Raw genomic sequence first — 13,697 nt, forward strand, 5'->3', positions numbered from 1 at the left:
CTAATACTGCAGCATGGTTTCAGCATTTTACCCTTGTACGCTCTTCTTCTTTATCTGCTCTTGATAATATTACTATTAGTCAGAAATAGCTAAACGAGCCAGGTCAAACCAGAGCTTTAAAATAAAAACCACTCGCCAAACTGGGCGAGTGAGTCAATAAGTTAACTCGCCCAAACGGAATCTGTACTCGCCCAAATTTTAAAACAAAAACGCATGTCAAACAATAGTGAAAAAACACAAAAACATCATTGATTTAACTACACATGTAATTCATTGATCACTTTTCTCAAAAATTCAAGGCACATATCTCCTCTGAAAGTTCCTGCTTTCATTTTCATCTAATTTACTTTTATTCTCGGGCTGCTTTGCCCCATCAATGAAACGCCTTCACAATCGCTACAACTGTATTTCATCAATGTTTGGATATATATCGTAAGGAACCAACATTTGATTAAAGTTTAAGACAATTATTTTTACTCGCCAACATGGGCGAGTCAGCTTTAGCTTTCACTTGCCCGATATTATTTTCACTCGACATTGAGTGCCAAGCTCGCACGCTGTCAAACAGAGGTTAGGGAGACATAGACCTTATCTGCGACACTGGCAAATGGCACTGGCGCTGAAGGGGTCTTTGTCGTATATGTACCCGAGTATAGTACCCGAGGTGTCGGCGAATATGTTGCCTACGCCTACTCCCTAACCCTAACCCTAACCCCAACCCTAACCCTAATTTTTAGCTCAGATGACGTACAAAAATATAATAAGCGCTTGTCGATATCGATCCATTATTTGTGGCAGAATAAAGCTAAAGAGCTTAACCTACAGGGTTCATAGACCGATAGAAGTCTAGGCAGGCTCTCCGATAAAAAATCAATGAAAATGCTTTTTGCTCGTTAATATAGGACCAAAGTTAAGGAAATACACAATTGTGGCATTATTCTCAACAGCTTGACCTATGTTCTTTTAATTAGAGCAAAAATCAAAGTGTTGGAGCTGCATCTTCAAAGTCAGAGGTCAAAAGACAGTGGCTAAAGGGATCATGACTTTAATTCTCAACATTGATAGGTGGAAATTATAAGTGCATCCTCAGCTTACAAACTTCCAGCATTATTATTATTATTATTATTATTCTTATGTAATTAAGCTTATTCTTTCAAATCCATACTGATCTGGCAAGTATACAATTCCCACGAGAAATCGACCTGATGACAATGTTCTTATGGGATAGTTGTATTGTGGACAGAGCGTCCATTGAAATTTATCAGATACCACCCAGTAGATTTAAAACAATAACCTTGTCAATAGGTGTAGAGTTCCACAATCTTTCAACTGAAACCATTAGGCCATATATATGTTTCGCTATTCAAAATTTTTCGGGTTTCAGAACAGTAGTATAATACATGTGCAGAATGTTTCTGTAACAGACTAGTGGGAGTCTTTGGAGCGACCCTGTAAGCAAACACATTATTATTTCTGCAGTATGATTAAACTTGGGATCTTGAAGAAGCAAAAATGCAATAGAAGTCATGCCTCGCACTGGCTTTTATCAAGCTTTTGTGGCATCTGGTCATGGTTGGCTACACACCGATATATCAATTGGATTTTCAATAATGTAAATGTTAATGTTGCATACACATTGCTGATACAAAAAATGCTTTATGTAAAGTTTCTAATTGTAGAAACAATCTACAACTGAAAAGTAAACAAATACATTTAAATCTCTGCTAGGATATTTGATGCATCAAATTAGACATCTTTGCCAAGTGAAAGTAAATTTAGGGAGTAGATTGTATGACATAATTGTTTGTTTTTTCCAGTATGTGGAGTCATTGCAGCAGCAGCTGTTGGAACTGTGTAATCAGCCCAGGTATCATTGCTTTGGCACTGACCAAGTATAGATTTAATCCCTAATTGGAACCTATCTAGTACAGTATGCTAATCATTATTTGTAAAGTTCTGAAAATTTATTTGTCAGATGCTAGTGTAAATGTTATTTATCTGTTAATGGAGTCTTGATCCTTGAAGCTTTTTCACGCTAATTATGTTATAGAAAATCGACCCGTTATTGCTCCCATCTATGATATCATTTCTTGAATTATAATGTAAAATGTACTTACTGAAAATTCCTTTAAAGCTGGGATATATGTGGTATCAGGAGCGTATTAAGTATGCTTAATATACGTAATAATTAAGTATACTTCATATGCTCTTGGTAGTATCCCATGTATGTGTATGCACAGCAAAATTGAAATATTATTGTTGTCTTTCAGCAGTTCTACTCCAGAGCTTCTAACAGAATACACAAGAAGAGTAGATTTCCTAAATGGCTTGGTGAAGGCTGACAGACTGGTAAATATTTGCTTACAGTAAATCACAACAAAACTATTAATAATTAGCTGCTCTGGGAAAATTCTAAACGTATCAGCAAGATTAGACATGCAGCATTAGAGTTTTTTGTAGAAAACCGCACTCATTCTTTTAAAACATGCATGAGCAAATTTTTGTTTTGTATCACGAGTAGAGTTTATTTTCAATTTACAGAATACATATCGGCGATTTTACGTAAATGCAATAATTTTGTTTTACCTACTTGTATGTATTACGGTATCACTGCATCAGGGTGCGAAATTAATGCGAGTCCGGAGTCAAATACTCCCTGATTTAGTGTCGGACTTCCTGATTTGACATGTGCAGGAGTCCGTGTTACTCCCTGAAAATTCTGCTATACACTAACTAGTTCGTTCCAGAGCACGGCCTCGCGGAATTGCCGAATTTTTTAGCAAATGTTCAAAGAAAATTTGGCAGACGCGCAACCGCGTGAATCTTCAAAATAAGCACATTGGTTATTGTTAATATCTTTAGGTTTGAACTTCAGACTGCGGACTCCCTCTTTTTGAGGGCAGGGACTCCCTTGTTCAAAAGTTATTTTCTACCCCTGCTGTATTATTCTTTTCGTCTTATTCGACGCTGTTGTGAAGTCATCTGCTCGTGTTTCCGTCCAGCCCAGCGCGTCTGAGAAGGCATTGGCCAGCCAGCTGCTAGTGCCGAGTCACATGCCGAACAGAGAGCGACTGACGGCGACCGAGGAGCTGCATCTGCAGAAGACATCACACTACACGCAGCAGATGCGGGACGAGCTGCTAGGCAGAACCGACGGTGAGCCACACCCCCAGAGGGCGCCACTGTATCGATCAGGGATTTTCGTGTGCTAAGGGTGTGTTCGTAGCAGGAGTGAGGGCGGTACAGTGGACGATCAGAGTGTTCCAGTTTGTGCTTTTTGGCCTGGGTATTCGAGTATGTCGTGAAAGCTACGCAGTTGAAACTTAGTAAAGTACCTCAAAATAAAAAATGTATCTAATCAAGAGTCCATGGAATTGCTGTTGTATTTATCTGAGAATTCTATGTTGGTACCTCCATCCACGCCTCATTTCCTGTACGTTCAGGGGTAACCTAATTCTAGAATTTCTAGAAGCTATACCTCCCCAAGAGGTCCCTCTGTGAGCTTCGAGGGGGGCAAGGCCCTGCTCAGAGCACTTCGATTGTCATCAGTGGAACCGCGGAGTGGTGAACTCGTGTTCACAACAATTCTCAACAACGATGTCGCTGCGGTTTCACAGGGTCCCCTGGCGGTGGGCTCCGGCACAGAGGGAGACAGAAGGAGAAGGAGGAGGAGGAGGAAGGCACGGAGGACATCGACGTGCTCCTGCGGCACCACGAGCGTGCGCAGGAGAAGCTTGCCGAGGAGATGCTGACGTTCGCACAGACGCTGAAGCATAACTCGCTCGCCGCACATCACATCATCACTGACGACACCAAGGTGAGCTAGCGGTGGGTGTGGGGTGGGGTGGAGGTTGGGGTGGGGGGTGGGGTGGAGGTGGGGTGTGGGTGAGCTGGTGGTGGGGTGTGGGAGTGGGGCGAGCTGGGGTGGGGTGTGGGTGTGGTAGCGGTTGGTGTGAGCTGGCGTGGTAGTCTGGTGGGTGGCTGGATTGGCGTGTGAGGTGGGGTGGCGGTGACGCTGGTGTCGGGTGGCGTGTCGGGTGGGGACTAAGGTGTGGTTGAGCTGGGGGTGGAGTGGATGTTGGGTGTAGCAGTGGGGTTGGAGGATGGGTGAGCTAGGTGGGAGGCTTGTAGAGGCAAGCTCGGGGCGGGTGCATGGTGGCGGTGCAGCGGATAATGGGAAAGGGGAGAGGCAGTCGAGCATGTAAGAAGGGAGTGCGAGTGAGAGTGTGGAAAAAGGTGGGGAAATTGAGAAGTGTGGAAAGTAAGTGCGAGTGAAAATGAATGCGAGAGCGAGTGCGTGTGTGTTTGCATGCATGCGTGTGTGCGTACCTGCTTGCATGCATGAGTGTGGTGCGTGCATACCTGTCTGAGTGGATGCGTGCATACATTAATGCCTGGGTGTATGGGTGTATGTGTGCGTTCCTAGGTGCCTGAGTGCATTGTGTGTTTGTGAAGCTGAAAAATGTGTTGTACTACAACACATTTTTCAGCTTCACAAACACACAATGCACTCAGGCAGGTACTCAGGCACAGTAGGTGAAATAGGTCACAACATAGGTTCTCTGTCATTAGAACCATATTAAACTTAGGAAGGTATTCTCATGCCTTCTTCCCAGACTTGTACTTTTGGTCAGTAGAGCCAGAGATGGGGAAGCTGACTCAGTGCCATGTTTAGTTGGTTTCTTTAGGTGTCTCTCTCCAAAGATGTGGAATCTACTCACTCATACTTAGCAAACCTCACATTTGGAGGTGCCACCGTCTGAGGTCTTTTATCTACCTAGTCTTATAGAGCAAGGGTAACATTCAGGAGATGATTGCTGACAGATGTATGCTGCATACTTTTTCTCAAACAGCACGGATTTCATTAGCATCGACCTTTGCTTGATGTCAGCCACCTGCTCTGTCTCCCACAGCTGCCCACTCCAACAAGATTTCCTCACTGGCAGTTGCCATAAATCAGTGAAAATAAAAATTGTGATATAATAAATCCTTATTGCACCGCTAATAGCTTCTATCCGCAGTACACGACATGATTCCTAACTGCGATAGAAAAATCATGTTGTTAATCGGTAAGATACGTGGCATAAGCTTGAGAGACAACACGTGTCCGTGCCTTGTTTTTGCAATAAGGAATTGCTTACTACAGATAGGAGACTTATTAGTGATCCAGTTGAGATTTTTTATACATTATTGTAATTGATACTGATATGTTGGGCACTGCCAGTAGATTTTGTGGGGGATGTTACTCGGATGAGATATTAGTACTCTATGAGCCAATTTCACATTTTGAAAAGCGCAGTACAATAATGTGGTAATATCTACAAAGGTCAATGCTGAAGTATGGTAATAATTACTATTTAAGCTTCACACTGCTTGCTTTGCCACGATTCAAGTTTGTACAAACCGTTTACACATCTGACAATAACTCAGGTGTTCACCTGGTGATTGTAAATTTTAATGAAGCAAGTTTAAAATACACTGTTTTCAAAGTTAATAGGGAACATCCTATGTTAGTACGGTGTCAGGACAAATACCCCCTGGACAATCACCCCTCGGACAATTACCCCGGACATTACCCCCCCGGACATTCACCCCCCGCGACATTTACCCCCGCCGACAATTACCCCTGACAATTACCCCCCGGACAGATTACCCCCGCTACATTTTACCCCCCGGACAATTTACCCCCGACATTTACCGGACAATTACCCCCCGCACAAACTACCCCCCGGAAAATTACCCCCCGGACATTACCCCCCAGACAATCACCCCCCCCCGGAACATTACTCCTCCCCGGACAATTACCCCCCGGACATTTACTCACTTGTGTTTTATGATTTCAATTGTGAACAGTATACAGGCAGGACGTTCGAGGAGAGGAAGAAGGTGGTGCGAAGGGAGAAGGGTGGAAACAGGTGGTGGCCGAGGAGGAGGCAAGAGGAGGAAGAGGTGAGGAGGGAGGAGGAGGAGAGGAGTGGAGGGAGAAAAGGAGAACGTGGGAGAAAGCCGTCGGCGGCAGGCAGGAGGAGGCGGGGGAGAAGAGGTTGGGAGAAGAGGAGACGGGCGGAGTAGGTGGGGAGGAGAGGAGGAGGGAGAGGAAAGAATTGCAGAGGAGAGTGAAGGAGGAGGAGGGGCGAGAACGTGGCTGGAGGAGGAGGGAGATAGGTGCGAGGAGGAGGAGATGAGGGGAGAAGGTACGGAGGGCCAGGTGGCGGAGAAGGAGAAGCGTGCGAGAGGAGGAGATGGGAGTGATGAGGTAGAGAGGTCATAGGCCCCTCTCTACTTCCTCCCTCCTCCACCTCCTTCTCGTCTTCCTCTACTCCTCCTTTCTCCACCTATCTCCTCCTCCTCGCTCCTTTCCATCCTCTCCCCTCCTCCCCCTTTCTTCTCGCCTACCCTCCTCCCCATGTTCCCCTTCCTTCTCGCATCTACCTCTCGCTCCTCCCCCACTCAGTCTCTCCTCCTCCTCCTCTCCTCCTCTCCACCCCTCTCCTCCTCCTCCTCCTCCTCCACCTCCTCCTCCTCCTCACCACCACCTTCTCCCCTCCTTCCACCACCTGCGTCCTCCGCTACCTCCCCCCTCTCTACCTCCTCCACCCTCCTCTTCTCCTCCTCTCCGCCTCCCCCTCCTCCTCTTCTTCTCCTTCGCCCCACCACTTCTTCCTCCTCCTGCTACCTTCTCCTTCGTCCTCTAACTCCTCCTCTCCTCCTTCCTCCTCCCCCCCTTCTCCTCCTCACCTTCTCCCCACTTTCTCCCCCTCCTCTCCTCCACCCTCCTCTCCTCCTCCTCCTCCTACCCACCTCCTCCTCTCCCCTCCTCCTCTACTCCTTCTCCCCCTCCTCCTCCTCCTCCTCCACTTCTTCCCTCCTCATCCCCACACGTTCTTCCCCCTTCTCTTCCTCCACCTCCTCTCCTCCTCTCTTCCTCCTCCTCACCTTCATCCCCCTCTTCCTCCTTTCTCCACCTTCATTCTACCCCCTCCTCATTCCCCACCAACGTTCTCCCCAACCTTCGTCCCCTCCTCCTCCACACCTTGCTTCCCTCCTCGGATCCTCCTTGTCCTGTATCACTTTCAACAATGTAATAAATAAACACCAACGTGAGTAAATGTCCGGTGGAATTTCGGGGGTAAAGTCCGGGGCCCTGGAAGTTGTCCGGGGGTAAAGTGTCCGGAGAGTGGGCTAATGGTCCGGGGTAATTGTCCAAGGCCGTAAAGGTCCGGGGGTTAAATGCAGGGGGGTAATTGTCCGAGGGGTTAATGTTAATTGTCCGGGGTTAAGGGCCGGTGATTTTGGCCGGGCGGGAGTTTTTTGTGGCCTTGAGAACCGTTTATACACCATGAACAGGTTCGTCATTCATAATCACCGTGCGTGAGGCGCGTTTGGATTAAACAGCGTTACCAAACTCAAGGCAACCAGGGTTAAACGGGTGAAATGTTTATCTGGGCAGAAGCGCAAAAAGGGGGCAAAACAATTTGCGCGTGGGGCAATGCGAATAGCCTCAGGAAGAGCAAAAGGGAAAGGGCGACAAAAAAGATAAACGACAAGTGCAGAAAAAAAGGGGAGGAGATAAAAGACGAAACAATGAAAAGAAGGCTACACAATAAAAACTGTGTGTTGGCAGGACAGTGGGAGGACGGCGGCGCAGGCGTCGTATGAAGTTGCTGCGACCCGGCACGAGTAATTTACTTGAAAAGGGTGTCGCGCAGGCGGGGCAGCCCAGGGAAAACACGACGGGCAACGCGACTAGTGCCGTTACATTACTAAATCCTCATTCGCCAAATTCCACTGCAACGAGTACGTGACACTAGGATGACTGCCGATTGCATTTCGGTCGGCTGTTCAGTTAAATCGTGACGCGATGGCTGCGGAGTATCGAGTGTACTTTTGTATGTTATTTGTTAAATATAAAACTTACAAACTATTTAATAAAATAAATAGAATAAAGGATAGAGTACTTAATAAAAATAAACACGGTGGATATTTACTTTCTTTATAGGAGCAGGCGCCATGCAGCACCAAGGGCGAGACTTTCCGCGCGGCACCACACAAGGGGCGGACAGCTGTGGTGGAGTGTGGTAGCATGGGCGGTCATACATTTGCGCGACTGGAACGACGGCGTCACATCGGCGCATGACAGGCGTCGGGCGGCTCATCGGGCAGTAGGTTAGCAATCGGGCTTATGGGCATGTACACCTAGTTCTACATCGGATATCTCTTGTCATTGCTCCAGCGGGAGATGGCTATGAGCTCGTCTGATGGAAATTACGTGGCCAAAATCATCTAGCCGTCATGAGCGCGGCCTTTCATTCTAGGACTGTATGCATACAAAGTAATGGAGGATGAAAACGAGCTTTTAGATATCAGTGTTACGGACGGAAGGGGAAAGCAGAGGGACAGGAATAAGCATCGTTGTTAATGCTTATTGGACGAGAAGGAGAAGGGAGAACGGAGATGAGCAACGTAAGGACGACGGAGAAGGGCTATGTATGCGTGGCGCTGAGAGAGGGGAGGAAGCGGATGAATTGTGTTTAAGTAATCACTTACATGTGGAATTGAGGAAGAGAGAGAGATAGTACAAGCATGCTTGAGGTGCAGAATGGGTAAATTTCAGAAAGGAATTTGACCAACGTAATAAATTGCTCACCGGAATATCGCGAGCAAAGGTGAGTGAAGAGACGTGCGTCAGGAGATCCGGGCGAATAAAGCACGTGTATTGCACTGTAGCGGGACGGAGAAGCGGGGCGTAGCAGAGGATAAGAATGCAGCACGTAATGTACGACGGTAAGAGGCGAGAGAGCTGGAGATAGCCGAATAATTACGTAATGTACGACGGAGAGAAGGCAGAGAGAGGGAGAAGAAATAATCCACGTAATGTACTTCGACGGCTAGTAAGGAGAGAGAGCGAGAAGGAATAAGCCACTACATGTACGGAACGGAGAAGCGGAGAGAGGGAGAAGAAAGGAGCAGTAATGTACGAACGGAGAAGGGACGAGAGAGGAGAAGGAATAAGCACGTAATGACGACGGAGAAAGGGGAGAGAAAGGACAGAAGAAAAGCATGTAATGTTACGGACGGAGAAGCGCGAGAGAGGAGCAAGGAATGAGCCACGTAATTTACGCGACGAGGAAGAGAGAGAGGGAGAAGGAATAATCACGTAATGTACGGACGGAGAAGGGAGAGAGAGGGAGAAGGAATGAGCAAGCGTGAGCGAGAGAAGAGGAAATAAAAGAGAGAAGATGAAATTATAAAGAGGGAGAGAGAGAAATGGAAGAATGAAAAGGAGAGTGGGATGAAGAAAGGAAAGACGTAGAGAAACTGGAGGTCACACGTGTAAATCGGATTTGTTAAGGAGTGGCTAAACGTTTGTTGATTTTGTTGACTTGTGTGACAAGACATGTATGTGTGGTAGAATTGTTGGAATATAAATAATGTTGGTTTGTAGCAAGAGTGGAGCGCTATGAGTATCGCTGTCATGTGGTTGCCATTGCTGCAATCCAGGGTCAAGTAGAAATAATTAAAGAATATATTCCTTAACTTGCTTATGGTAGAGGGAAAGGAGATTGTGAAGAAATCTATGCCACAAATCACGTATGTCCTACTTTTTCCAAGATATATCGATTGATGGTTGTACAGAAATTATATAACTAGCCTCGTTCTGAGCCCAAAGGACGTTTAATCAGTCGATATATAAGATTTATTTATTTATTAGAGCGTGTGGGTTTAATGCTAGAGACGTGATGTTTCCCCTGGGCTTATGTTGCATAGTCGCTATAGTAACATAATATTAAAACTACTTGTTGTACTGGACAAGTAATGGATATGCGTGAAAAATACCTGGAAATCACAAGCTTAGCGATAGCATGTGGTTAGTTTGTAAGGTTTCATGTCAACTTGTTAGACTGAATTTGTAATCATTCAGCAATTTCTCATGTTCTTAGCTGTCGAAAGCCCTCGGCCTGATCATTGCTCATCGTGTTTTTACAGCTGGGAACGTGTGGACGTCCCTCAGGGTGAAATGTGTTTGTTTGCGCGTTTTGTTATGTTACGTACCGAGGCATTTTATAATAACAGTAAAGTCGGTTATTAGTAGTAAATTATATCCATATGAATGGTGTATATTTTATGGGTGTTTACTAATAAATTGCTAATAAATCAACGATAATTCACCTGAGAATGGTAACACGTGACCAGCAATGCACTGATTTAGATGCCACACAGCAACCGTTTTCAGCATTAATCGATACAATCGATAATAATTGTCTCTAATGAATATATTTCCATTCGAAAATAGACCGTTGGTTTTATAGATCATGCGATTTTCTGTCACGTCTCATATCACGTTTCATAATCACGTTTCATATACATCTTAGTGTCAGTGCAATGAAATCAACACCGTCACTACTCTATTGCTGTTAGTAAATCTAAATCTTGATCTTGTCCAAGGCTTGAATGAAGTCGTGTTTCAGGTCTTCTATGTCCTCAATACCAACACTGAAACGATTGAAGTCAGTCAAGCAACATTGCAGTGCAACATAGTACGTAAAAAAGTTACAGATACTAGCTGCTATCACAAACAAGGAAAACCACACAGCACATATATATCAGGCGGTAGGTGTTCGCTTATTATTTCATTATACGTCATAACATTAACTCCAGGTCCTCGTTTTCCAATTAATACCAATTTACTTCCCATATTGCCTAACCCTAAGTCAATATCAGTACATTACCTCCAAAGTTACCTAGCCCTAATCAGTCACAGCAATACTCCTCTGGTCACTTGAGCTTATAATTGTCACCATATTATTCCTTGGGTCACCTATGTTTATCTACATATACCTCACCGCAATACTTCGCCATGCCACCTAACCCTGTAGTGTATCCCGCGTTAATCTGTAGCTTACCTAAGTTCTCATCTCCGCACTCCCACGTCACCCAACCATAATTGTCACGCATTAGCTCTCCCCACGTCACCCTGCCTCAGTTGTCACAACATTACTTCGCCACGAGATTACCACTTTCACCAGATTACTGGACACAGCACAACACAATCACAACACAAGCACCAGCACCAGCACAATCACCGCACAAGCACAATCACAACACAGGCACAAGCACAGCACAATCACAAGCACAATCAGCTGTCGCTCTCACCTCAGCCGCACGAGACCGCCAGAGATCTGCACGGAGTCGCGGTCATCGTCTGTCATGACGTGGGGACCGTGTGTCATCACCGCTGGTATCTCGATCAGGCTCTCCGTTCCTCCAAGCGACACGGCCAGCGCAACGTGGCGCAGGCTCTGCAAGAACCGAAAGAGTTACACACACCACACGCAAGCACGCACGCACACACACGCACACACGCACACACACACACACACACACTGGCGAAATTGTCTCGTTCAGATTTTAGCAAACGTGAAACAATATTATTATGCCATTCTAAGGTCGTGTAAGTACTTTCTCTCGTGTAACGAGAGAAGTCGGGTGTTATAGTGAACGGGGCGAGTTATGTTTAGCCACTGTGACAGTAGACCTAATGCATCGCTGATAAGTGTTTGCTTGATATTGCTTTTGAGCTTACCTCTACTAAAATCTTTGCACCTTCATAGCCACTCGCAACTTCAAACGACATAATGCCGCTATAACCAGAAGTCAGGAGTTTCTTTGCGACGTCGTGATTGGGGAACGACGGCAGACCTGGGTACATCACGCGAGAGATCTACGAAGAACATGAAATACCAAGCTTTCAGCAAGAAGCTATCACCGTATATATGGTACATTTAATAGAATACAACAGTTGTCGACACAAAAACTGAATAACACACTTGCTTTGATGTACATAGCAATAAAGACGCAGTCAGTAAAAATTCAGTATTCATTTATCGTAATCTTTGCCAAAAATGATATAGGCGCTTTGTAGGTTACACTGGGGTTTGCCATGGTTTGTGTTAGATCATTGTATCTCACGTTCACGATGAAAATTACATTACTCGTAAGCGGAGCTGGGAGTGACATTTCTTCTATTGCTAGTGAGTGATAGTCTGATCCAGGATAAACAGGTATAAGAACTTATATTCTAGAGCCACATAAAAACAATCTCATTCCCGTTTGAGCAACAGTTACTAGATGGATATATATATCAGGAGTGTATAATAATGGACTATTATTATTATTAGTATTATTACTGATATATATATATATGTGCGCTGAAATTAAAAATGTAATAATGAAATCCAGCGTATCACATAGTAAGCTTTATCATCTTACGAGTAACGCGTACCTTAGGGTGATCTTCAAGAAACTCAGCAAGTTTCATTGCGTTTTGAGAATGCACTGCCATACGTAGTGGTAGAGTCTTCAGCCCTCTTTGCAGTATACTGGCTGAAAAGGGCGACTTTGAAAAAAATCAAAATCAATGGAGATTTGCGTTAACAAAACAGTATTTCAAAGTGTTTTTTATTCGATGACACATAAATGCAGGCCATTATTTCTTAGTTATTCAATCAATTAGATAGTTGTTTGGGTTTTATGTATTCATTTATATATTAATTTATTTATATTAATTAACTAATCTCTTTATTTATTTATTTAAATGTTTAGTCTGATATATATATGAGGCGCCGAAATAGCATGTTTGTGTTGGCTAACAACCGCTTACCAGGTGCACCCCGAACGCAAGGGACCTGGTAAAACCTCAAACGTCACACTTCCTTCGTTATTCGTAGGTATTTCACACACAGTAAATAATGCAGAGGGAGTAAATAGGCGGTATTCGTGTGCGGGCGGAGAAGAACATACCACTAATGTTCCACAGATATTTGCGATGGTCTGCAGCTTCTTCCATTGGTCGACCGTGCTTGTCGTCACGCAGCCAGCAATGACGTCACTGTGTCCACCCATGTACTTTGAGCTGTACAGCGAAAGTGACCGAATCATAATTGTTCTACTGTTTCTAAACGGGCCGTAATTTTCGCTGCTGTTATCGAACGTTGTTTTAGTTCTTGCAACAAGCAAAACGGATGATATACGTCGCCATACGAACATCCAGTTGCATCAGAAATATCGTGTGAGTCGTTATTGGTATTAATTAATACAGTGAGATTAGGTGAAACATAGATACTACCCCAAGTATTGGGGTACCCTTGGGGTAGTATTTATGGGTGAAAGGTGGCTGTAGAAAACAGCCAGGAGACGTAAGAGAGTGGAGACAAAGACAATAGCCGTGTACCAGCTGTGGACAACTATGTCTATGCCGAGTTTTAGAGGCTGAAGCAACGTGGGCGACACAAAAGTGGCATCGACGACCGTCAGAATGTCACGGCTCTTGCCCTCCGCAGCCAGAGCTTCCAGATCGACCATTTTCATCAATGGATTAAGCATCACCTCCGAGAATATCATCTGAAGCAAACCAGCGCCAACTCGTAATGTACATGGTAAAAATATATCACTCCTATAAAATCATATAAAAGCTTCCGATGTAGTTTTGTCGTGGGCAGGCACAATGTTACCACTACTGTTTTTTATGCTATATCGTGGATGCTTATACGTTTTTTATCCTTTTAGTCCGTTCCCTATTTATAATATGTCCATGTTGTGTCAGTAACGTTTCTAGTGTTCTTACGGTCAAAAACGGGACAATGCCAATCACAAAGTGCATATATATATATATATATATATATATATAGTGCACATTT

At 44.7% G+C, this 13,697-nt stretch overlaps 2 protein-coding genes across 2 annotated transcripts in view; one reads left to right on the top strand and one right to left on the bottom strand.

The window, feature by feature from the left end:
- LOC106809387 (vesicle transport protein USE1-like) overlaps window positions 1-4,763 on the top strand; it is a 6,520-nt gene extending 1,757 nt beyond the window's left edge. Inside the window, exons 2-6 of the mRNA XM_014812452.1 lie at window positions 1,818-1,867; window positions 2,271-2,349; window positions 3,003-3,156; window positions 3,618-3,817; window positions 4,689-4,763. Of these exons, the coding sequence (XP_014667938.1) occupies window positions 1,818-1,867; window positions 2,271-2,349; window positions 3,003-3,156; window positions 3,618-3,817; window positions 4,689-4,763 (558 nt within the window). The remainder of the gene's footprint in view (window positions 1-1,817; window positions 1,868-2,270; window positions 2,350-3,002; window positions 3,157-3,617; window positions 3,818-4,688) is intronic.
- Window positions 4,764-9,211: 4,448 nt separating this feature from the next.
- Window positions 9,212-13,697, bottom strand: part of LOC106809388 (cystathionine beta-lyase-like) — a gene marked incomplete at its 5' end in the record, with an annotated part of 10,989 nt that continues 6,503 nt past the window's right edge. The window contains 6 exons of the mRNA XM_014812453.1: window positions 9,212-10,494; window positions 11,155-11,300; window positions 11,585-11,722; window positions 12,284-12,397; window positions 12,802-12,913; window positions 13,232-13,401. Of these exons, the coding sequence (XP_014667939.1) occupies window positions 10,425-10,494; window positions 11,155-11,300; window positions 11,585-11,722; window positions 12,284-12,397; window positions 12,802-12,913; window positions 13,232-13,401 (750 nt within the window). The remainder of the gene's footprint in view (window positions 10,495-11,154; window positions 11,301-11,584; window positions 11,723-12,283; window positions 12,398-12,801; window positions 12,914-13,231; window positions 13,402-13,697) is intronic.

This window comes from Priapulus caudatus, unplaced genomic scaffold (genome assembly GCF_000485595.1).
Source record: "Priapulus caudatus unplaced genomic scaffold, Priapulus_caudatus-5.0.1 Scaffold350, whole genome shotgun sequence".
NCBI lineage: Eukaryota > Metazoa > Priapulida > Priapulimorpha > Priapulimorphida > Priapulidae > Priapulus > Priapulus caudatus.